The sequence below is a fragment of the Xyrauchen texanus genome, chromosome 10, assembly GCF_025860055.1.
Source record: "Xyrauchen texanus isolate HMW12.3.18 chromosome 10, RBS_HiC_50CHRs, whole genome shotgun sequence".
Lineage (NCBI taxonomy): Eukaryota > Metazoa > Chordata > Actinopteri > Cypriniformes > Catostomidae > Xyrauchen > Xyrauchen texanus.
In genome coordinates this window covers 7442294-7467075 of record NC_068285.1, presented here as the reverse complement: position 1 = coordinate 7467075, position 24782 = coordinate 7442294, and the positions used below count along the sequence as shown (strand labels likewise).

Sequence of the window (24782 nt, the reverse complement as noted above, 5' to 3'; positions counted from 1 at the left end):
GGCCTCTATGTCACAAGCTTCGAGCTCCGCAATTGCAGCAGGATCAGCAATGGTCTTTCTAGCCATGCCACATTTGAAGTATGCCTGGGTTTTTGTTGTCCCACCTTTCAAATAGTCCAAGACCTTGTTGTACCTCTTGATGGCTTGCTCTGGAAGAAAGACTGACAAAGAACAGAGAATAAACCATTAGTGTGTTATGCTAATGGAACGTATATTTTATAAATGAATGGAAGTCGAAAGTCTGCTACAGGGAATTTCAGCCTAAAGATCTTTGCTGTGTTTGGTGGTTGTAGGTTGAAGGCTCTAGGAGGAGTTTCTCTTGGAAAATTAGAGTCTCAGAAGAAGAAGAACCATAATAATAATAATAATTTTAAAGGGCCCTTATTATGGTATTTGAAAGATTGCTAAATTGGTTTTGGAGGTTAGGTTTACATGCATCCAAGTTCAAAAAACACTAATTTTCATTGCAGTATTATCTCTCTTCTCATAAATGATTCGGTCTCTCTAAACCCCTCTTTTCTGAGAGCCTTCTCTGCTCTAATGGGTCAGATGGCCCAGTCTGCTGTGATCGACAGCGCAAATTAGAAATTAAATTAAACAGTAACGATGGCATAATTTTAACGGTTTCAAATGAATACAATCAACACTAACTTCAGAATTTTTCCAAACAAGTCTTACTTGAAATATGTGCCAAAAAATTACATTCTGTCATTATTTACTCACCCTCATGTTGTTCCAAACCTGTAATACTTTGTGTTCATCTTCAGACCACAAATTAAGATATTTTTAATGAAGTCTGACAGTTTTCTGATCCCTCCATTGACAGCTACACAACTACCACTTTCAAAGCCCAGAAAGGTAGTAAAGACTAGGGCTGCCCCATAATATTCAACTAATCGTTAGTCGACTAAAAGAGGATTAGTCAACTAAAAATTTGATTAGCCGGTTAGTTACCGAAAAAAAAATAACTTGTGGTGAAGTCACGCAGTCCGTGAGGGACAGATTGTTCATGGCGGGTGCTTGTGGTATTTACAATATGTCAGACAGGAAATCCAAATCAGTGGTTTAACCTCAGTTTATGAAGCCACGCGAGTGCTTAGTGTGTGTTGTAATTTACAACATAGTTTACCACTTTATTTACAAAATATGAATCTTGAACACGTGTTTACACAACGTCTGCTCTTACATCAATACAACATGTACGCGTTGTGGTGCTCTCATGAACGCACGCTGGAGATTAATATTTTGTAAATGTAGTAGATTATGTTCATAAATTGAGGTTAAACCAGTAGAGACACATGGATTACTTTAATCATGTCTTTACCACCTTTCTTGAAAATGCTAGTTGTGTAAGCTGTCAATGGAGGGAAAGAAAGCTTTTAGATTTCATTAAAAATATCTTAATTTGTGATCTGGAGATGGAGATTTTGGAATGACACGGGGACGACTATTGACAGAATTGTATTTGTGGGTGAACTGACCCTTAATAAATGGTTGCACAGTAAATATAAATAATAGTTATGTACTAAAAACTCTGGCACACTGGGCTGAAACTGCACCCTGCTTTTTCACCATGTCAAATAGTCTGTTATCTGATCTGTTTAAGTAGTGTTTTCTGTTTATATTGTTGGCAAAGGAAAAGGCAGAAATTTCAAAACATCTCTAATACTTAATGTTATAGATGCAAGAAATGAATTAAGCACAAGTATTATTACAGTAAATGAATATGGGGAAGCAAAGGAAAACCCCAGCTTCTTTAAGATTAACTTTAAGAATAGTTCCCTGAAACAAATGAAACATTAAATAACAACAACCTTGCTCCAGCCGAAGACTGCAAAAGGCATTCTGCAGGCACAGGTTCAAGCGTTAACGTCTCCGTTTCCTTCATTTGTTGGACAAATCTGTGGAATTTTGCTGCTTCTTAAATGATCCCTCAAACAGGAATGAAACCATAGACTCCGTCAGACCAATTGCAACAGTCTCTCCATCCACATCATTGTCTATAATATAAAAGAGATAATGAAATGTACAATTGAATTACCCATCAATTAGAGCCATGCACTAAACCAGTGTTTTTGAGGCTGAAACACTGCACCACTGCCTGTGAGGTAAAGTACACACACAAAAATAGTAACCTGTGGGGAACACTTTACAGAGCCAACAAATAAATTCTGCAGTAAAATAAAGATTAAAATAATAAAACATGAAACATACATGAACACAGAAGTAACAAACAGCTGAATTTAATAATTGCAGTGGCATAATTCTGAACAGAAGTCCAAATGGTCATCAGTGATTTAACAGGACACAGCTTTGGCATCACTGTTATTTTTGTTAGTGGATAATGCGAATAAAAACCTAACTATAATTTAAAAAACAAGTATTTGCATTTATTTTGGAAGATGAAGAGGACTTTTAAAATCGAAAAGTAATTTTTATATCAATTTTTATTCTTTTTTATATCATCAAGTGTGTTTGTAACAATGCAATAAATATTTGTAGCGCTTTATGTCCATTTTACTTTAATAAGTAATCACTTGATTTTGCGTTTGATGGCCGTGTATAATCTGAGTCGGAGCGTTGCGTTGGGGAAGTCTCGTGCGGCCTAACAAAATGTTGCAATCCCAACGGCAGGACATTTTTGGACTCAAAATGTAAAAACTGAGATAAGCACTAATTACAATGGCTAGCCCTGCAAATATATAGTGTTTGTCACAGTTTTTATTAAAAAAATTATAAAGGCCGTTGTCACACCGAGAAGAATCCTCGAGAAAAGCCTCGAAGACTCTATTTATTTTTTAAACCATCTCAACATGTGACAATTAACATATTAACATGCTCACATTTATTCTTCTGCTCTTCAGAGACTTCTATGTCAAACTGCAATAGCTCCTTTATTAATTGAGCGTTAGACATTTCCCCCAATTTTCTTAAAGCGACAACAACCGTAACGTCTGCAAAAGCACTAAATATGTTTTGAATGTTTTGTTGCCGTTCATCGTGGTCTTTATTTCAAATTTAATTCAAATATGTCTGTTTTTGATGCAATGGTCAAAAATTAATTAATTTGATAAAAAGTTTTTAAATCAAAAAATGAATACTACAATATGAATAATTCTTTAATGTTTAATATAAGACATAAATTGTGTTACAAGTAATGAAAGCATGTTTTCCACACAGTTTTTCAGTAAACAAAGAAGGATGAATGATGTTTATTCATATTACAAAACATTTCTGTGAAACACAGTGAACAAAAACAACATCTTCACACACTTGTGTTTTGGAACACAGTGAGGTTGAATATTATTGTAATATATGAGTGAATTATTATTAGACTTAGTGGATAATAATTGTTGTATATAGAAGTGAGATATCTCTGACATATCTATTTCACCTGGAGCCTTTATTTTGGTGGGAAGACATTTGAGTTGATGGAGTACCAGAGGACAGTTTCAGATAGTCTCACAATTCACCTCTAGATTGTGAAGAGCACTTTACAAACACCTCAACGTCTGTCTCACATGAGGTTATCACTCAGAATCTGATTGTCTGATATCAACTCAAATGTCCCTCAGTTCCTCGACACAAACTCCATCTTATAAACTAAATTAAATCTGCCACCAAGTGTCAGATATGATGACTACCAATCAGTTCCCTCTTAGGATTGTCTGACAAGAGCATACATTCTGGGTGGAACCAACACATAAAGAGAGAGACAATGAGATGCAGACTGTTTGTAGACTGTCTCTGAGAGGTGTTCCTTTCTCCTGCCCCAGATTGTGTACATTCTTAATACTTTGCTCACAACACTAAACCGAGTACACTTTATGACCATTGCATAGACTCTCATTTTTTGTTTTTTATTGTTAAATTTTTAATTTACTTGCTTTCTTTATCATTTTATGGAAGCCATAGGGAGCTGGGTAATATTTATTTTCTATTTAACCTTTTTTCTCCTGTTTCTACCTAACAAGGGAGTCCGGGTTGAAATGTGTTGCTTCTTTGTGTTAATTGCCAAGGCAGGAGAAGGGAATTATAAAATCTCTCCTTGTTGCACCTTTCCAGCCCTAAGCTGAGGAGGGTGTAACATATCTCTGCCTGACTTTTGGAGATCTCTGCCTGACTGAAGGAACACCACCTTCATCTCAACCTGGCCAAGACCAAACTCGTTGATGGAACTTGTAATCCTAGCAAACCCATCTGTTACTGTTCATCTGTGCTCCAGTATTGTGAGACCTATCAGGACAGCTGAAACCTGAGAGTAGTAATTGATGAACAGCTACATTTTAGTATTCACATCTCATCAACTGCCTGGTCTTGCAGGTTTGTGCTTTATTACATCAGAAAAATCAGACCTTTCCTGTCTGAATATGCTGCACAGTCCCTGGTCCAAGCTCTGGTTATTTAAAGATTGGACTTCTGCAGTGTTCTGTTGGATAGCCTTCCAGCTAGTGCTATCAAGCCACTGCAGATGGTCCTGAATGTGGTGGCATGTCTGTTTTTCAACCAACTAAAGAGGGCTCACGTCATACCCCAATTAGTCTTACCCCACTGGCTATGCATCAAATTCAAAGCTTTGAGTTTGGCTTTCAGGACAAACAGTGGAACAGCACCCTCTTACACCTGGTGATCCCTTCACAACGAGGCACTTCACATTCATTTGCTTTCACTGTCCTCCGGTGGTGGAATGAGCTTTCAACCACCTGCCGTTCTGCTGAAACCATTTCAACATTCAAGAAAAAGCTGAAAACATATCTTTTCTGTGAGCACTTAACCTGTCCTAAATAATGGCACTTACTATTTAAGAAATCTTAAAAATCTGTCTCTTTCTTCTGTGCTAGTTTCTGTACTATTATAGCAACACTTAGAACTTGGCAGTGTGATCCTGCAGGTACAGTTTACTTTTAAAGTAAAGTCATAAAGTGTTTATGTTCCTCAGTTGTAAGTCACTTTGGATAAAAGGGTCTGCTTAATGACTAAATGTAAATGTAGTTTATCTGACTTTTTATGTGTGTGTTTGTGGATTTTCTTACTGTTGATGTGTGTGTTTTTAGATTATCTGACTGTTGAATGAACATTCATTTATATAGTGCTTTTCTGACACTACTCTCAAAGCGCTTTACACAGTGAACAGGGGACTCTCCTCAACCACCACTAGTGTGCAGCATCCACATGGATGATGCAACAGCAGATAGAGTGCACCAGTATGCTCACCCCACACCAGCTATTGGTGGAGAGGATAGAGTTATCGAGCCAATTAGTGGCTGGGGATTATTAGGAGGCCATGATTGAGAAGGGCCAATAGGAGGAATTTAGCCAGGACGCTAGGTTTATACCCCTACTCTTTACGACAAGTGCTCTAGGATGTTTTTAATAACCACAGAGAGTGAGGACCTGATTTTAACATCTCTTCCAAAAGGACAGTGTCTTTTTACAGTATAATGTCACCTTCACTATACTGGGGCATTAAGACCCACACAGACCACAGGGTGCGCACCCCCTGCTGGCCTCCCTAATATCTCTTCCAGTCGCAAACTTAGTCTTCCCCAGGAGGTCTCTCATCCAGGTACTGACCTTGCTTAGCTTCAGTGGCAACCAGTCTTGAGCTACAGGTTAATACGGCTGCTGGTAAATGCTGATGTTTGTTTGAAGGTTATCTGACTGTTGATTTGCATTTGTAGATTATTTGACTGGTTATATGCACGTTTTTAGATTATCTGACTGTTATGTATGTGTGTTTGTAGATTATCTGGCTGTATGGTGACAGAGGAAGGCTGTTGTTCTGTGGCATCAGCTCTGAGATCAAATCTCTCACGCCTGAAAGAGCTGGATCTGAGCTACAATCACCCAGGAGAATCAGGAGTCAGGCTGCTCTCTGAAAGACTCAACGATCCAAACTGCACACTGGACAAACTTAAGTATGTTGAGCTGTAAAACCCTGTTTATACGCATATTAACCCCTTAAACCCAGGCCCTAATTGGTCTTGAATGTATTGAAAGGTCAGTGAATTCACTGAAATAGCACCTGTATTTATTCCTTTTAAAAAATGTCAATCCTTAACAAATACACACAGAAGACATATATTTTTTATGTTTCATTAGAATGAGGACATTTTTGTAATCATTACATTTTATATAGAATATAATCTTTACTCATTTTAGGAAAACAATTCAAAAGAACAATCTTTAAGCATCTGTCACTTAACCCTTTCACACTTACTGGTGCATATTTGTGATGATTTATGACTGGCACCCTTAGAGTAGCGTCACACATTTGTGTTTCTGCAGCAGTCAGTGATGTCAGATTCAAATCGGTTTTCATGCCAACACTAAACTGCACTGCCCAAGTGCCTGTAATTCATATTCACACAAACTGATACTCATACAGTCTTTTCAAGCACATGGTATGATTATTTTATGACAGACATCCAAATGGTCACAAAATTACTACTATAAAAGTTTACAGCTCGTATGCAAACAGTCAAAACAAAATTGGGATCACTGTTCCTCGCAGCCATGTCTGTTTACATTAGGTGATCATTCTGTTGTCAATCACAAGTAACTCAAACAGCAACTCAATAGTCTTTTCAAGCACACAGTACGCTCATTGAAACAGACAGCCAAATTGTTGCAAAACATCACAATAACGGACAACAGCTCACCTATATGCAGTCAACACAACAGGGAAATGTTCAATTCCAGTCCAGCCATTACATTACATTAGGTGACAATGTGTTTGTCACACACACAGATGTTGGTACTCCTATCATAATGAGGACTCTCCATAGACATAATGATTTTTATACTGTACAAACTATCCCTGATAGCACACATCAACCAGACATCAATTTGATGTTTACATCTTAACAACATCTATTTTACATTGTTTGCTCATCTGCAATATGTCTATAATATGACAAATATTGTCTTGAATGTCAATAAGACATACAGCAGATGTCTTTGAGACATTTGTAATCTAGAATGTTGTAAATATGATATTTAAGATGTTTAGTAGATGTTGCTTTCCAGATGAAAAGATCTAAAACAGACATCAGAGATGTACATATACTAAACCTGTAAACACACACAGCCACGAACATTGTTACTCCTATCATTATGTGGACTCTCCATAGACACAATGATTTTTATTATATATATTATATCCCCTAAACCTAACCCTCACAGAAACATTTGGGATATTTACATTTAAAAATATATATATATTATATATGTTTGAATTACATGGACACTAGAGATGTCCTCATAAACCACATATATTTATAGCATAATACCTTCGTAACTACTAGTGTATAACCTAATAAAACCACCAAACACACACACACACACACAGTGTACAGACAGACCGTATTGATGATTTCTGACTATTTTTATAACTATGTATAAAAGAGGAAGTAAAACAAATACAGTACAGTAGACAAAACCCATTTGTTTATATGTTTAGTATATACAGTATTTTTAAATATATTTTTATCTATAAATGTTTTAAAATGACAAATCAAGAATTCAGTATATTACTCATCTACACTATGAAGTGTCACGTGACCTCATTCTAACAGATTTTGTATTCTTTTGATATTTTCTGTGTGGACATAACTCACTCTGGGGGCATTCAAGGGAATTCAGAACTTACTCGTGAAAAGGGAAAAACAAAATTATTCATGGTTTTGATTTAGAAAAAACACTTGAGTGTCTGATATTGCTGCATGAAGGTGTTTTTTGAAGAATTTTTTACATATTTAAACATTATTTTAATTATATTTGCAGTGTATTCTGTACACATTCATTGGTCTGCATGTCAACAAAATAAGAGACTCAGTTCCTAGATTAGTGTCATGTAAGACAAAAGTTATAATTTTTTTTTGGGGGGGGGGGTAATAATCCCTGAAGGACCCACCGGAATCTTATTAAAAGTGTTTGCAATCATAAAATTATATCCCCAAAAAATCACCCCCTATTAAGAACATTATTATTAGTGTTATTAATCACTAAATCCATCATCTTCTAAAGCCAACTGTCCTATGCAGTGTCACATGTGCTGGAGCCTATCCCAGCTGTCTCGGGCCATAATCACTAAATCATAAACCCCAACTCATAGCCAAGATTCCCACCTGTCCTTTACAGTGCTTTTGGACTTTATTTGATGACTTTAGGACAGTCCCCTAAATACAGAAAAGGTGACAAAGTGCAAATTTGATTAAAGGTGCAGTATGTAAGATTCAGAAACCCTTGTTATTAATGACACCTGTGGCTGTGAAGTGAACTGCAGCAGCTACCTGTTGCTCGTGAACTCCATAGGGAGGAGAGCGAGCATTTACCAAAACAATGATGTAACCTACAAAGAGACTGAACGTGATTCACCGGCATCATGCTGACAGATGAGGTAGCATAATTAAAATGACACAGTTATGATTGTTTTACTACAAACTTTGAGACTGTATATTATATTTGAGTCTCCAGTGCTGGAACAGGGCTAAAACAAAGTGTGGATATCGGTCTGACTATGTGAGACTGTAGTTTGAATAATCACTTTTCTTTGCATGATACATTGACTGCATTTATATCCGATGTCGGCGTTAGCGAGCTAGTCAGCTTTATCAATAGCTGTTAGATAAATGTGGTGGATGATGACAGTAGCTGTTTATAAAATAGACTGTACATTATAAATATGTTGACACAATTCAGTATTGATCTGATTCATCACAACTGTCATTTTGATATATCGATGCGCTATTGTTTTATAATAATAGATGATATATATTTTCTGTATAACCAAGTTACGTTACACTAATGAATGTGTCTTTTTGCATTATCTTGAACATTGTCTAGCATTCATTTCATGTGTTATTGTAGTTTAGCTAAAATGACACAGATCAATCCTTATGGCTCAATATGTCATGCTTTGCAGTTATGTAAGTTTACCTGTCCAATAAGAAAAACACCAATTCAGGGTCACTTTTAATCCCCAAAACCGAATGAAGGTCCATCCAGGAATCAAATGCCCTGCCGATTTTCACTCTAGTTTTCACTCGATCACGTTCCTGCTTAGCCAGACGGGATTCAGTAGATCAATGTTTTTTTGGCTTACTCTGAGTTTGTGTTGGAGTCGGTGTTGTGCTGGGACGTTTGCTGGATTCATCTGTAAGATAATGTTGTCTAGTGTTGCAGTTTGTTGTCACTGTTGAATAGTGGAAGAGAAGCACTGAGGCTCTCGGGAACGCACATAAACGTCACATATTTGTGATTTTTTCGGCAAAAGCGACCCGCTCCCTTCACATAAAAATCAGTCTACAGGCTTTAATAGGCAACCTAGGAAGTCTGTGAAGGGCTCATTTTATAAGTCGTGTTACAAGCCGTTCACACATTGGCAAAAAAAGGTGCTGCTTGTTTGATATAACCAAAATATTGTTGAAATGGTTTTGCAGTATTTGGTTGGGTAAGACTTTCCCTTTTTATTGGATGGGGAACACAGTGGACAGTGACAGTGATTCAGGGAAAAGGTCTTTTAGTCAATTTCTTCAGTTTTCTTGCCTTGACAGTAAAAATCAATTCTATATCAAAACTGCTGTTCAAATAAAAGTGAAATGTTCAAATCTTACTGATCATAACAGAAGCAGCATCACTGGTAAATGATGCAAGAGTGGCTGCAGGTCTGCATTTCTCTGCTGTAATGATGTTGAGGATGGTTTCTGTAATAGTTGCAGCATCTCCAGTAGGGATGTAACGGTTTAACAGTTTCACGATATACCCCAGTTTAATAATAGATGATTTTCACACATAGACATTCTTATTCACAGTATTGCATTAATATAAAATCTGTTTAAATATAAAATCTGAACTTTTCTAAAATCCAAATCAGTATAATGATGACATCATCAGATACATTTGATAAATTGTGATTTCCTCATTTTACATTGAATGGACACTTCATTTAAAGGCACGGCAAGGGCTCATCTCACCACAAAGACATGTCGGACCCTGAACATTTATTTACACCATCAAAAGCTTTTTCTTGGTCCAAATCTAAAAATCCTACATTAAGATTATTGTCTCTGGCAAAAGAAATCAGATCATGTATTCAAAACAAATTATCAAATATTGTGCGTTTAGGAATACAATATGACTGATCAGCGTGAATTAATTTAGATATGTAAAGTTTGAATCTGTTGGTTAATGCTTTGGACAGTATCTTATAGTACATTTATTTCACTGCTGAAATCTGCAGTGTGAGAGTATTTTGGACATTTTGGGTTTGGCACTATTAATGGTTCTCAGTTATTCTGTTTGGAAAGTTTGTTGCATCGTCCCATGAAATCTGTGGAGGATAATATATTTAGATGCAAACGGATTGTGTTTATATGAAATGTTACGATGAGCTTATTTTCATTTTATAATATTTATTATTTGCTCAAGACTACAATATGTTTAATACTAATAATATGTTTTATTTGTAAAGTACTAAATAGGGTTTATAAAGTGCATTAGCATACAGGAAATGAACAGTGATACTGTAGCACATTTGCTTGTGTTGTGCTCTGTCACTGTATTAAGCTCATTTAAAAAGTGTTACAAATAAACACAATAGCACACAAATATGTTTAAAATGATGTACACTCACATTAGATGATGACTCCAGTCAGATACTGACCTCAATAAAAGCTGTTTAATTGTACATTGAGCCGGTCAGCCCCTCATGGATGCTGCCATGTTGACCGCACATAACAAACTGTCTTGCAGTTGATCAGTTACTACCACTAATAATATCAATAATGATCACAGATAAACGGTGTGACATCAAGCACCAAGAGCGAGCACACAACGGTCTCATCAGCCGCCAGAGAGATTACGAGTCGCAGCAGTCCATCTTACAGACATTTTTGTGTGACGCAGCAGCAGTTAACAGGGGCGGTGCAGGATTTTTCACAGGGGGTCGGGCAGTGATCAGTCTGTGGTGTCAGTATAAAGTCCAAAACCACTGGTACTATTGGGATCGAATAAGAGCCAGATAAAAACTTACTGCTGCACTTTTAAAAGCGGCGCTAACACTGATCTGGAGCCGTTTCATAACCCAGGATTAAAAGTGTTGCTAATCACCTTTCAGAGTTACAAGTGTGAAACGTTACTTTACTGGAGGTTAAAGCGGGGTTAAAAGACAATAACCCAGGGTTAAGTGCAGTGTGAAAGCACTTGAGTTTATTGTTGGTGGGATGTTGTGTGTGTGTGTATTGCAGGGGTGTCAAACTCAGTTCCTGGACCCCTCACACCCCTCATGTGTTGTAAGACTGTCAGTGGATTGAAATATTGAATCACGATTAATCACATATTTGTTTTGTTGTTAATGTTAACACATTCAGTTCCAGGAAAACTAAATAACAGTCCTGTGTGTCATTATTAGATTCGTTTCTGAAAGTTTCAACTAGTTATAGGTTATAAAACCATCAAACTTTTACATGCCAATAAAGCTAATAAATATAAATTAATAAAGAGAGAGAGAGAGAGACACAGACATTCTCTGTGTGTTATTTCAGATAAAATCACTTTGAAGTAAGTTTCAGGTGAGCTGAATGTGATGTCATCATTTGTGTGTCTTTGTGTTTTTATAGTGTGGATCATGGAGGAGAGTTCAGGATTACAGCAGGACCACGCAAATGTAGGTCTACACACACTCACACACACACACACACACACACACACACACACACACACACACACACACTCACACAAACACACACACACTGGTTTAGTGATTGTTGTGTTTAAGTGTTTTTTCTCTTCTTGCGTTCAGATGTCTGTGATCTCACACTGGATTCAAACACACATACACACACACATTCACTATCACACACACACACTCTCTCACACACACACACACACACACACTCTCACACACACACACACACACACACACACACACACTCTCTCACACACACACACACTCACACACACACACACTGGTTTAGTGATTGTTGTGTTTTAAGTGTTCCCTTTACAAAAAGCTTCACGTTGATGCTGCGCTTTTGCTAAGCGCTACGGGGGAACAATCTTGCATTGTGAGCAGCTGTGAATTTGTGTGAAACACGTCAATGAACATTGAATTTATAGCCTCGGCTGGTGAGGATCATTAGATGCACCTGTGGCCAGGCTATAAAATAGAGGCGTCACCAGCGATACCATTTTTCATTCAGAGCATACTGTGCTGTGTGTCTCACAACCTGCTAAGAAAACTTTCTTCCCTCTTTGTTAGGAGTTAGAAATTGTTAGGCAGTGTGCAGAACTTTCTTTACTTTCTCTCTCTGCTCTGAAAGAGATTTTATATATATATATAAGAGAATGACGGAGAAACAGAGCAAACGATGCGTGTTTCCTTGTCAACGTCTCATGACAGACAAGGACACACATGAGTTTTGCTTTGTTTGTTTGGGGGAAGGCGGGGCGGGTGCGCGCATTGTGACCTTTCGGTCGGGATGCTTCGCGCTCGCCTCGCTTACTTCCGAGAGCCAGCACCCGCACTTCATTCGTGGGGCTCTCGTATGGATCTGGCTGAGGAGCGAGAGACGGGTACGTCCCTTTCGCTCGCTCTCTCCCCAGATCCGGCTGGTCCTTCTCGTGTTCTTGAAGCGCGCTCCGGCGCCTCTTCAGTTCAGGAGGGGGACCTCGATTCCCTTGGGTCTGTAGATTTCGAGTTACCCACATCGGAGCACTCAAAACATGATGCAAAATCCTCTGAGGAATTACTCGATGTGGTTACTCGTGCTGTGGCCAGACTTCAATTAGACTGGCCACATGACCAAGAAACCCCCAAACGCTCCAAATTAGAGGATAGATTTCTGTCTGATGGCCAAGGGAAGGGAACACCTCACCAGTCCCTTCCCTTCTTTGATGACCTCCACGATGAGCTTGCTCGTTCGTGGAGGAACCCTTATACCTCGCGCATTCACGTGCCCTCGACGTCGTTATATTTGACTATCGTGGGTGCTGAGGCACGAGGGTATTCAAGGATGCCGCCGGTCGAAGAGACACTTGCGGGTTATCTCTCGCCAGGTTCGGCATCGTCCTTGAAAAAACCTGCTCTCCCCTCTAAGCCATGCAGGACTACCTCCATGCTAGTGGGGAGGGCTTATCAAGCGGCAGGTCAGGCTGGTGCTGCGCTGCACACCATGGCTGTATTACAGGTGTACCAGGCTGACCTGCTAAAAGATCTGAGTGCGGGTAAAACTCTCGACGAAGAGGCCTTTTCAGAGCTTCGTCGAGCTATGGATTTGTCTCTCCGCGCGACGAAGCAGTCAGCCCGTGCCATTGGCCGGTCTATGTCCGCTTTAGTCAGTACGGAGAGGCATTTATGGCTTAACCTGTCAGGCATCCGAGATAGGGACAGAGATTTCTTAATCGATGCGCCTTCTGGTCTCTTCGGAGACGCCATGAATACGATTATCTCCAGATTCTAGGAGGCGAAAAGCCATGAGGAAGCCTTTGGGCAGTTTCTTCCTCGCCGCACTCAGGGGGCGGGGCCGTCGGCCACCCAGTCTCGCCCCGCTTCTGCTAGGAGAGAGGCTCAAAAACAGAGCGTGGCGAGTCGTGCTCCCCCTCGTAGGGACTGGGGACAGGCTCGTTGCCCTCACCAGCCGCCCAAGAAAGACCTCAGGGCTGTGATTTCTAAAAGAAAGAAGCCCTGACGGTCTTGTACCCAACTTTGTGAGGGTAGTTCACTTCGGGACGGGGCGCGTGTATCATCCACTTCGGCCCTCCCGATACCCTCACGAAACCTCTTCACTCCCGCCGCCTTTGGTGTTTCGGGTGATAGAGGCTTCCAACAAAGAGTTGGGTGTACCGTTGCTTCCTGCCTTAGTCCAGGACACGGAACACTCAACACCCTCCCAACAGGAAGTGTTGAAATTAGTACCCATCTCAGAGAACCTGGCAGCGTGGAATCTTCTGCCAGGTATTTCTATGTGGGTTCTAAAGACAGTAGAAAGAGGCTACAGAATTCAATTCGCTCGCCGCCCTCCACGTTTCAACGGCGTGGTTCCCACTACCGTAAGACCGGAGCAGGCATGTCTACTGTGGAGAGAACTGCAAAATCTCTTGGCAAAGGGGCCATAGAACATGTTCCCCTTCCAGAGAAAGAGTCAGGCTATTACAGCAGATACTTCCTGGTTCCCAAGAAGGGTGGGGGGTTGCGTCCGATTCTAGATCTTCGAGGCTTGAACCGCTCGGTCAGGGTGTTCAAGTTCAAGATGCTAACTGTCAAGTCAGTCGTGTCTCAGATCCAACATCACGATTGGCTGGTCATGATCGATCTCATGGACGCATATTTCCATATTGGAATTCTGCCACAGCACAGGAAGTTCCTGAGGTTTGCTTTTGGGGACTAAGCCTTCCAGTATCGGGTTCTTCCATTCGGCCTAGCCCTATCACCCCGCACATTCACGAAATGCATGGATGCAGCACTGGCTCCATTGCGACTCCAGGGCATCCGCATTCTGAATTATTTAGACGACTGGCTGATACTAGCACAATCTCAAGAACTGGCAGTTCAGCACAGGGATATCATCTTGGCTCATCTAGGTTCTCTGGGTCTGAGACTCAACGTCCAGAAGAGCATTCTTTCTCCAACCCAGGAAATTACCTATCTAGGGATTATATGGAACTCGATCACGATGCGGGCACAGTTGTCTCCCGCTCGTGTCAGCTCCATCCAGAACTCCCTGAGCAATCTCAGGCTAGGTCAAAGTTGCACTGTTCATCAGTATCAACGAATACTAAGTCTCATGGCGTCTGCGTCCACGGTGATTCCTTTGGGCCTTCTCCATATGAGACTGTTTCAGCTGTGGCTAAAAGCCAGGGAATTTCATCCAAGGGCCAGTCCCCTAAGGCAAATAAGGGTTACGCGCCGAGCGCTTCGTTCCCTTTCTATGTGGCTCAGACCCCGGTTCCTTACCTTGGGTCCCACTCTCGGTGCGTCATGTCGTCGCAGGATGCTAACGACAGACGCCTCCCTGACGGGTTGGGGTGCGATCTTAAGTGGTCGTCCAGCCCAAAGGGAATGGGAAGGTCATCAGCTTGATTGGCACATCAACTGCCTCGAGCTGATGGCGGTATTTCTGGCCCTGAAATACTTCCTCCGACATCTGAGAGGCTGCCATGTCCTTGTGCGGGTGGACAACACAGCAGCAGTCTCCTACATAAACCGTCAAGGAGGTCTACGTTCTCGCCACCTGAATTTGCTGGCACGTCGGATTCTTCTTTGGCCCCAGGGCAAGCTCCTGTCACTCAGGGCAATTTACATCCCTGGACGCCTAAATGTGAGAGCAGATTTTCTGTCCAGACAAAACATACCGAGGGGCGAGTGGAAACTCCACCCCGAGGTAGTACAACACATTTGGGAGAGATTTTACAGAGCAGAAGTGGACCTCTTCGCCTCTCAAGAGACTGCGCAGTGTCCTCTCTACTTCTCTCTGAGTCACCCAGCCCCCCTGGGTCTGGACGCGATGGCGCATACATGGCCCAGAATGTGTCTGTATGCATTTCCCCCAGTTTCTCTGCTCCCGGGAGTCTTTGCCAGAGTTCGCCAGCAAGGGTCTTGCCTCTTACTGATAGCGCCTCACTGGCCGAACAGGATTTGGTTCTCAGAAATTATATCTCTCCTCAACGGCTCGCCTTGTGCGATTCCGGACAGGAGGGACCTTCTGTCTCAGGCACAGGGGACGATATTTCATCCCCGGCCAGAATTGTGGAAACTTCTTGTTTGGCCCCTGAAGGGTACCAACTGAGGAACACAGGGCTGTCGCCTGAAGTTATCGAGACCATTCTTAGTGCTAGGGCTCCCTCCACCAGAATAATCTACACCAATAAATGGGGTGTCTTCAAAAAGTGGTGCAGTTTACATGGTGCAGATCCAGTTAACTGCCAAATTGTTTCAGTTCTGGACTTTCTGCAGGAAAAACTGTCAGCAGGCATATGCCCCGCTACTCTCAGGGTTTATGTGGCCGCCATTTCGGCTTGCCACACCTTGATGGATGGGGCGCCTTTGGGGAGGCACCCTCTACTCGCTCACTTCATTCGTGGAGCCAGGCGACTGAGGCCTCCTGTTAGGACCAGAACTCCCTCATGGGACTTAGCAATAGTCCTGGAGGGTCTGGCCGAAACCCCCTTTGACCCTCTAGAGTCAGCGTCTGATAGACTTCTGACTCTCAAGCTGGTTTTTCTTGTGGCGATTACCTCTCTTAAGAGAATCGGGGATCTACAGGCTCTGTCTGTTTTGCCGGCATGTTTAGAGTTTGCCCCAGGTATGGCCAAAGCTATCCTGCATCCTCATCCTGACTACCTTCCTAAGGTGCCTTTTTCGACACTACACCCTGTCACTCTGGAAGCCTTCTGCTCCCCGCCGTTTTTTTTTTTGTTTTTTTTTAACTGTGTTTTTATTGAACTTTTCTTATAAACAATAATAAAAAATAATAATAATAAAAAAAACAATAATAATAAAAAAAGAATAAATAAAAAATAAACTTAAAATAAATACACCAGTCCTTGACAGCTCAGAGTACACCACATACCAGGACATTATCTGCATTGTTCAAACATTAACAGGTATTAAGTCAATTTATTTCAAGCAAATTTTCAATTAATGCCCACCTCTGTCGAAAAAAGTCAGATTTTAGCTGCAGATCAGCAGTCATCTTCTCAAATATGTATATCTGTTTCAGTCTAAGTTTCCATTCTGTCACCGTGGGTTCATGCACCTTCATCCAATTCACAGTGATTATTTTCCTAGCTACCATTAACAATATATGCAATACATATAGGTCGGATTTACTGAACAAATCTGAGGGGAAACCATCAAGCAAAATAAAATCTGGGCGCATTGGAATATCTCTTTCTAAAACTTTAGTAATTTCCCTCTTAACCCCCTGCCAATACACTTGTATTTTGGGGCATTCCCAGAATATATGCACATAGTCCCCCACTATCCCACAACCTCTCCAGCATTGTGATAATGGTGAAGTACTGTCAAATTTGGCAACCACCAGTGGAACTCTAAAGAATCTCATTTTCATTTTCCAATCAAATTCCTTCCACATTTGACTGCTGATACCCTTATGACAGCTAGCACATATATTTATCCACATCTCATCATCTATTACAGTATTTAACTCTAGTTCCCAGTTTTTTTTATATGAAACGTGTCATCAGATTGATCCTGCTTTAACTTCCCATAAATATGTGCTATATGATTTTTAGTAGGTAGATCATGTTCAATAATATTGATAAAATATTTTTCAACATTTGTTGGAGCTCTTTTAATTATGTCCCAATGTTTATGAATTGTGATATAATGTCGTAATTGTAAATATCTAAAGAGATCATTAGATCTCAGTGTAAACCTATCACATAATTGAGAAAAAGATCTTATGGTTTCTCCCTCCCCGCCGTTTTTAACGCCGGAGTAGGAAAGTCTTCACGGACTCTGCCCAGTCCGTGCCCTTCAAACTTATGTCCACCGCACTAGCCAGTGGCGTAAGTCTAGGCAATTGTTTGTCTGCTTTGGGGGCCGCAACAGGGGGGCAGCCGCTACCAAGCAGACTATGTCACATTGGGTGAGGGATGCTATTGCCCTGGCCTATGAGGCGCGCGGTCAAGCTTTGCCAGTAGGTGTCAGGGCTCACTCCACCAGAGGGGTCGCCGCCTCTAAAGCCTTGGCTAGAGGGGTCCCTCTGCAGCAGGTTTGTGATGCGGCAGGCTGGTCCTCTCCGCACACATTCATCAGATTTTATAGTTTGGATGTTCATGCTACTCCGGGCTCTTACGTCCTTGAGTCGACATCCCAAGCTCATGCCTGAACGGGTTTGTGACGCGGCAGGCTGGTCCTCTCCACGCACATTCTTGAGTTTTTTATGGCAGGCTCGTGCCTGAACACATTCGTGATGCGGTAGGCTGGTCCTTTCCACACACGTTCATCAATCTTCATGGGTTAGATGTTTCTGCTACTCCGGATTCTTACGTCCTTGAGTCGACATCTCAAGCTCACGTCTGAACAAGTTTGTGATGCGGCAGGCTGGTCCTCTCCGCACACATTCATCAGATTTTATCATTTGGATGTTCATGCTACTCTTACGTCCTTGAGTCGACATCCCAAGCTCATGCCTGAACGGGTTTGTGACGCGGCAGGCTGGTCCTCTCCGCGCACATTCTTCAGTTTTTATGGCAGGCTCATGCCTGAACACGTTCGTGATGCGGCAGGCTGGTCCTTTCCGCACACGTTCATCAATCTTCATGGGTTAGATGTTTCTGCTACTCTGGATTCTTACGTCCTTGAGTCGACATCTCAAGCTCACGTCTGAACAAGTTTGTGATGCAGCAGGCTGGTCCTCTCCGCACACATTCATCAGATTTTATCGTTTGGATGTTCTTGCTACTCCGGGCTCTTACGCCCTTGAGTCGACATCAAGCTCATGTCTGAGACCTCTCGCGTTTTGTGAGCACACTTCACAACCTTAGGGGTCCGGACAGCCCCAGTGCGGCGGTGTGGGTATTGCGTTCCCCGTAGCACTTAGCAAAAGCGCAGCATCAAAGTGAAGCTTTTTGTAAAGGGAACGTCTCGGGTTACATGTGTAACCCTTGTTCCCTGAAAAAAGCGGAACGAGATGCTGTGCTTTTTTGCCGCACTGGGACGTCCCAGGACTGCTTTTCAGAAAAAGGTATCTGTCGACACGCTGGTGACGCCTTTATTTTATAGCCTGGCCACAGGTGCATCTAATGATCTTCACCAGCCGAGGCTATAAATTCAGGTCAATGTTCATTGATGTGTTTCACACAAATTCACAGCTGCTCACAATGCAGGATTGTTCCCCCGTAGCGCTTAGCAAAAGCGCAGCATCTCATTCCGCTTTTTTCAGGGAACAAGGGTTACACATGTAACCGAGACATTTTTTCTCTTCTTGTGTTCAGATGTCTGTGATCTCACACTGGATTCAAACACACACACACACACACACACACACACACACACACACACACTCAAACACACACACACTCTCTCTCACACACACACACACACACACACACACACACACTGGTTTAGTGATTGTTGTGTTTTAAGTGTTTTTTCTCTTCTTGTGTTCAGATGTCTGTGATCTCACACTGGATTCAAACACAGTACACACTGAACTCATTCTGTCTGAGGGGAACAGGAAGGTGACAGGTGTGAGAGAGCGTCAGTCATATCCTGATCATCCAGAGAGATTTGATGTGTATCATCAGGTTCTGTGTAGAGAGAGTCTGACTGGACGCTGTTACTGGGAGACTCAATGGAGTGGATATGGTGCTGGTATATCAGTGTCATATAAAGAAATCAGCAGGAAAGGAGAGAGTCGTGACTGTCTGTTTGGATACAATGTAAACTCCTGGAGTCTGAGGTGCTATAATAACAGATTCACTGTCTGGCACAATAATAACAGCACTGTCATACGTCCCCCTTCACACGACTGTAAGAGAGTAGGAGTGTATGTGGACTGTCCGGCCGGCACTCTGTCCTTCTACAGCGTCTCTGACACACACACACTCACACACTTACACACACTCATCACCACATTCACTCGACCCCTCTATGCTGGATTTTATCTTTGTCCTGATTCCTCAGTGTGTGTGTGTGTGTGAAACACAAAAGGAAATATACGGCAGAACATTAGAGACTGTTTAGTAGTAACCATATTTTAACTGTGATACTTGTAGTGAAATCATTGTAATAACACGGGACAATGAAGTATGATAATGAAATTATAATTTTGATTTTACTATCGTAATTAAACTATTGTTACTGCTGAAAAAATATGAAACCGTTATGAAAATGAAACCTTGTTTTACTACAGAAAATGTCTCAGGTTACGACTGTAACCCTAGTTCCCTGAGAAGGGAACGAGACGATGCATCGATGACGCTTTGGGAACGCCTTTGCGTGAACGCCCCTGAAGCACGTATGTCAACTAGTCCAAAGGAATGAATGAACGCCACGGGCGGGTGACGTCATGACCAGGAAAGGATATAAGCACATCCAGTGCGTTACTCGCGTTAGCTTTTAGAGCCGAAGCAAAGTCGATCGCAGGGATGCAGGAAGTATGGCAGGGCGACGCATCATCTTGTTCCCTTCTCAGGGAACTAGGGTTACAGTCGTAACCTGAGACATTCCCTTACGAGGGAACTCGCGATGCGTCGATGATGCTTTGGGAACGATAATACCCAATACGCCATAATTACAAAATGCCAGATGATAAAAACTGTCGGCAAATAGTAAAAAGCACCTGGGATCCTGGGACAGCTTCCAGGTCCAGGCTATAAAACCTTACAAAAGTTAGCGGCGAGGACCAACCTGCCCGCACTGGACACAAGAGATTCAGTTTTCCTGGTCCGAAGATGTAAACGGAGGAGGACGGAATGCCTGCAGTACAATAACCACAGGCCTCAGCCTCAAGGTGCCACAAAGGAAACGAATAATCAGGGGGTCTCGACCCAAAGATGTCCTACCCACAGGGGCGTGGAAAGCCGCAATGGCCGCCACGTAAACCTTTAAGGTAGAAGGACATGAACCTGATGTAAAATGATACTGGAGAAACTCAAGTACTGTGTTGACTGAACAGTTAACTGGATCTCGCTGATGCTGGTGACACCAAGATGTGAAAACTTTCCACTTAAGTGTATATAATTTCCTCGTGGCTGGAGCTCTAGAGCTAAGAATGGTCTCACCGACCTCAGTCGAGAGACCACTCTCTAAAAGTTGGGCCCCCTCAGAGACCAAACCCATAGGTTCCAAATCTCCGGTCGGGGGTGAAATATTGTGCCCCCTGCCTGAGACAGAAGGTCTCTCCTGACGGGTACCTTGAAAAGAGGGCCGTCGAGGAGATGAATTAGGTCCGCAAACAAAATTCGACTCGGCCAGCGTGGAGCTACTAATAATAGACTTACTCCGTCCTGGCGGACTCTCTCCAGAACTCCTGGGAGCAGAGCAACAGGGGGAAATGTGTACAGACGTAGCCTCGGCCACGTCTGTACCATAGCGTCCAACCCCAAGGGGGCTGGTTGCGTGAGGGAGAACCAAAGTGGACAGTGCGTCGTAAGCTGAGACGCAAACAGATCCACTTCTGCTTGGCTGTAAAATTCCCAAATGAGCTCCACCGCCTCGGGGTGGAGTCTCCATTCCCCTGGCCTCAGCACCTGCCTCGACAGGGTGTCTGCTCCTATATTCTGGTACCCTGGATATACACTGCCCTCAGGGAGATTATTTTACCCAGGGACCACAAGAGGATCTGGTGTGCCAGTTTGCAGAGTGGACGCGAGCACAGACACCCCTGTCGATTTAAATAAGAGACCACCGATGTGTTGTCTGCACGGACAAGCACATGATGGCCCCTCAGATCTGGGACGAAATGTCTCAACGCATTAAAGACGGCCATCATCTCCAGGAAATGTATGTGCCAAGAGAGATGATGGTTCCTCCACAGACCCTGAGCTGAGCGGCCTTCCATTACCGCTCCCCAGCCGGTGAGAGAAGCGTCTGTCGAGATAGCAACTCGATGACAAAGAGCTCCCAGCACCGGACCCTGGGACAGGAACCAATGTTTCCTCCATATAATCAAGGCGCGGATGCACCGCCGCGTGATCTTGATCATACGAAGTGGGTTCCCCCTCGGGGAGAACCCTCTGGTCCTGAGCCACCACTGCAAAGGTCTCATGTACAGCAGGCCAAAGGAGATCACATTGGACACTGCTGCCGTGAGGCCTAACAGTCTCTCGAACTGTTTCACAGTGCGTGACTGGCCTAGCTTCAACTCTTTTGTGGCTGTGATGATAGCAGCTACACGAACAGGCGATAGTGTGGCCCGCATCGTGACTGAATCCCATACCACACCAAGGAAAGTGGTTCTCTGTAATGGAGAAAGCACACGCTTCTTGGCATTGAGTCTCAACCCCAATTTCTTCATATGAGCGAGAACGACATCTCGATGCCGAACTGCTGACTGCTCTGATTCCGCCAGAAGCTGAGCTGCATCTACGCACTTCGTGAACGTGCGGGGTGACAGAGCTAGACCCTAAGGGTACCAGTCTCTCGAGACTGGCCTCTGGTGTTAAAGGAACAGCCACTCCGGCGACCTGAAGCGTATTGGCAGGAAACAACCGAACTGACTGTTTTTGAACCCCCCTCAGAGGGCTCACGTCCGACGCAACGTCGAGTCGACATTGCGCCGAACTTTTGCTGGATACCACTGCGCCCCGAAGCACCAAGGGTGGGCGGGGTTGGCAGACTGGTCCCATGAGGACCCCGAAGTGGGATCCAGCTCAGTTGGGGCTGTCCTCGATGGTCTGAGGTGCATAGCATCAGGACCCTTTTTTTTTTTTTTTTTGAGCCGAAGCCTTCTTAGCCATAAGTACAGTCCTCAGATCCGGCTTAGACTTAGCCGACTTCGGCTGAGAGTGTTGGCTCGGTCCCCAAGATTTCGGGGGAGCACGAGACGCAACACTTATTTTCTGTTGCACACGGTGCGAGGAGCTTGGCTGGGGATGCTCACGCCCAGCATCCCCAGGGGGATGTACTCGGCGAGGAAGGAATTTTTTTAAAAGCCTCAGATTGTTTTTTATTTTCTAGAAATCTTTCAACAACCGTATTCACCAAGTCACCAAAGAGACCAGAGGGAGACACAGGGGCATCTAAATGAAAAGCCAGCTCTTTATCTTTAATCTCTGCAAGATTTAACCAAAGACGTCTCTCAGTAGCTACGAGGGCTGCCATAGACCGCCCAATAGCATGGGCGTTCTCCTTCGTAGCTCTGAGAGAAAGATCTGTAGCCCGACGAAGTTCTCGAATTTCGTCGGGACTAACTCCCTCACTCCTATCGATATCCCCCAGCAGATCTGCCTGATAGGCTTGGAGCACTGCCATCGTGTGCAGACAGGCTCCAGCTTGACCTGCTGCCGTATAAGCCTTACCCACTAAATTGGATGTGTTTTTTAGTGGTTTATTCGGCAACACGGGATCCTTCAGGGACGATGCTGCCCAGGAGACAGATAGCTCGCGAGCGTCTGTTCAGCTGGGGGCATCGACCCATAACCAAAATCTTTCAGCCCCTTTATATTTGAATATGTGTGAACATGGGGGTTAAAATAGACGAATATGGTTTATTCCATGATCTACATAGCTCACTATGTAGATCCGGAAAAATGGAAGGGCCCGGTTGAGATGAAACATTAGATGTGAGAAAACGCTCGTCTAAATTGCATTTGGGACGAGTATCTCTTTTCTGCTGGCCAGTCAACATTTAATTTATTAACAGCATGAGTTATCACCTCAATAAGCTCCTGATACGCTGGGGAGAGGGATGGCGAATACTCTCCCCCATTGTGTTAGTGTTTGTGTCACTCTTATAAACGCTCAGTAACTCCACCTCCTCAGATCTAGAGCACCGAAGCATCGGGCTCTCTACCCGGGCGGAAGAAGCCGCAGCGCGTGCTTCCGACACCGGCAAGAGAGCAATGGATCCCGCGGAGAGATCCATTTGCGAACCCCCAGTGAGCCTTCTCTGAGCTGCCTCGACAGCCGCGGGTCCAGAACCCTGAGGTTCGCGAGCCTGTCCATCATCCTCAAATGCGGACAGACGGGAGCGGAGCATGCGGAGCGGCAGACGCTCACAATGGTGACAGTCAGCCCCTCGAAAGCTGACATCGCATGCTCCACTCCCAAACAAACTACACAAAGCTCATGTGTATCTCCACCCGTGATATAACGTGGGCAAGGAGAAGCACAGGCTTTAAATAGTTGTTTCGCCATAATATCAATATAAAGAGAGACAGACAACAATAAATAAGACAGACAGTTTTGACACAGAGCGCTTTGCTGAGGCACAAAAGCTAACGCGAGTAATGCACTGGATGTGCTTATATCCTTTCCTGGTCATGACGTCACCCGCCCGTGGCGTTCATTCATTCCTTTGGACTAGTTGACATATGTGCTTCAGGGGCGTTCACCCAAAGCGTCATCGACGCATCGCGAGTTCCCTCGTAAGGGAACATGATTTAACCAAAGTATTTAAAAACATTACTGCAAGATTATCATGATTACTGAAGTCATGTTTGATATAATAAACAATGATTAAGTGCTTTATAATTACTTCTAAACAACAATAACACACAATTATAAGAAATATCACTTTAGATATGTTATTTTAGCTTGAAGTTACTCCAGAAGTAGTGGTGTAGTAGTGTCTGAAGAGGGGGACATACTGTGAATTTATGAATAACACATGCACCCGATCTCTAAAATTAATTTACATTTATATTCAGTTCATGTCAAATGTGTAAAAACTTTATTTCCATAAAAATATTTCCTGTTGTAATAATAGTCCCACATAAACTTACTAAATGTATATGAGTTTCTTGCTTTCATGCTGTAGAGTACAATAACAATGTTATAGTAACTTCATGTTAAATATGTATTTCAATTAATATGTCATTAATGTTCATAGGCTACGAAACTGTTAAATTAAACAATTTATAAAATATAATATATATCACTGATGATACACCGTCAAGTCCTGACCAGCAAACTCCTCTCTGATGAGCTGAATGAAATACTCAAGACAACTTTATTAAAGCCCGTCCAGTGAACAAACAAATCTGTGTGGAGCACCAGACACTCCTCCTCCATACCCAAGTGTGCTGCCTATCAAGGGGACAAGTGTTAGTTCATTTTATTGAACCAAGTTTTTTAGGTTAATATTACA

General features: G+C 42.8%; 1 protein-coding gene across 1 annotated transcript in view; it reads left to right on the top strand.

Annotated features, from left to right (window-relative positions):
• The window catches only part of LOC127650380 (NACHT, LRR and PYD domains-containing protein 3-like), a 1539373-nt gene that overhangs the window by 409123 nt on the left and 1105468 nt on the right, over positions 1-24782 (top strand). Inside the window, exon 14 of the mRNA XM_052135756.1 lies at positions 5745-5918. Coding sequence (XP_051991716.1) covers positions 5745-5918 — 174 coding nt within the window. The remainder of the gene's footprint in view (positions 1-5744; positions 5919-24782) is intronic.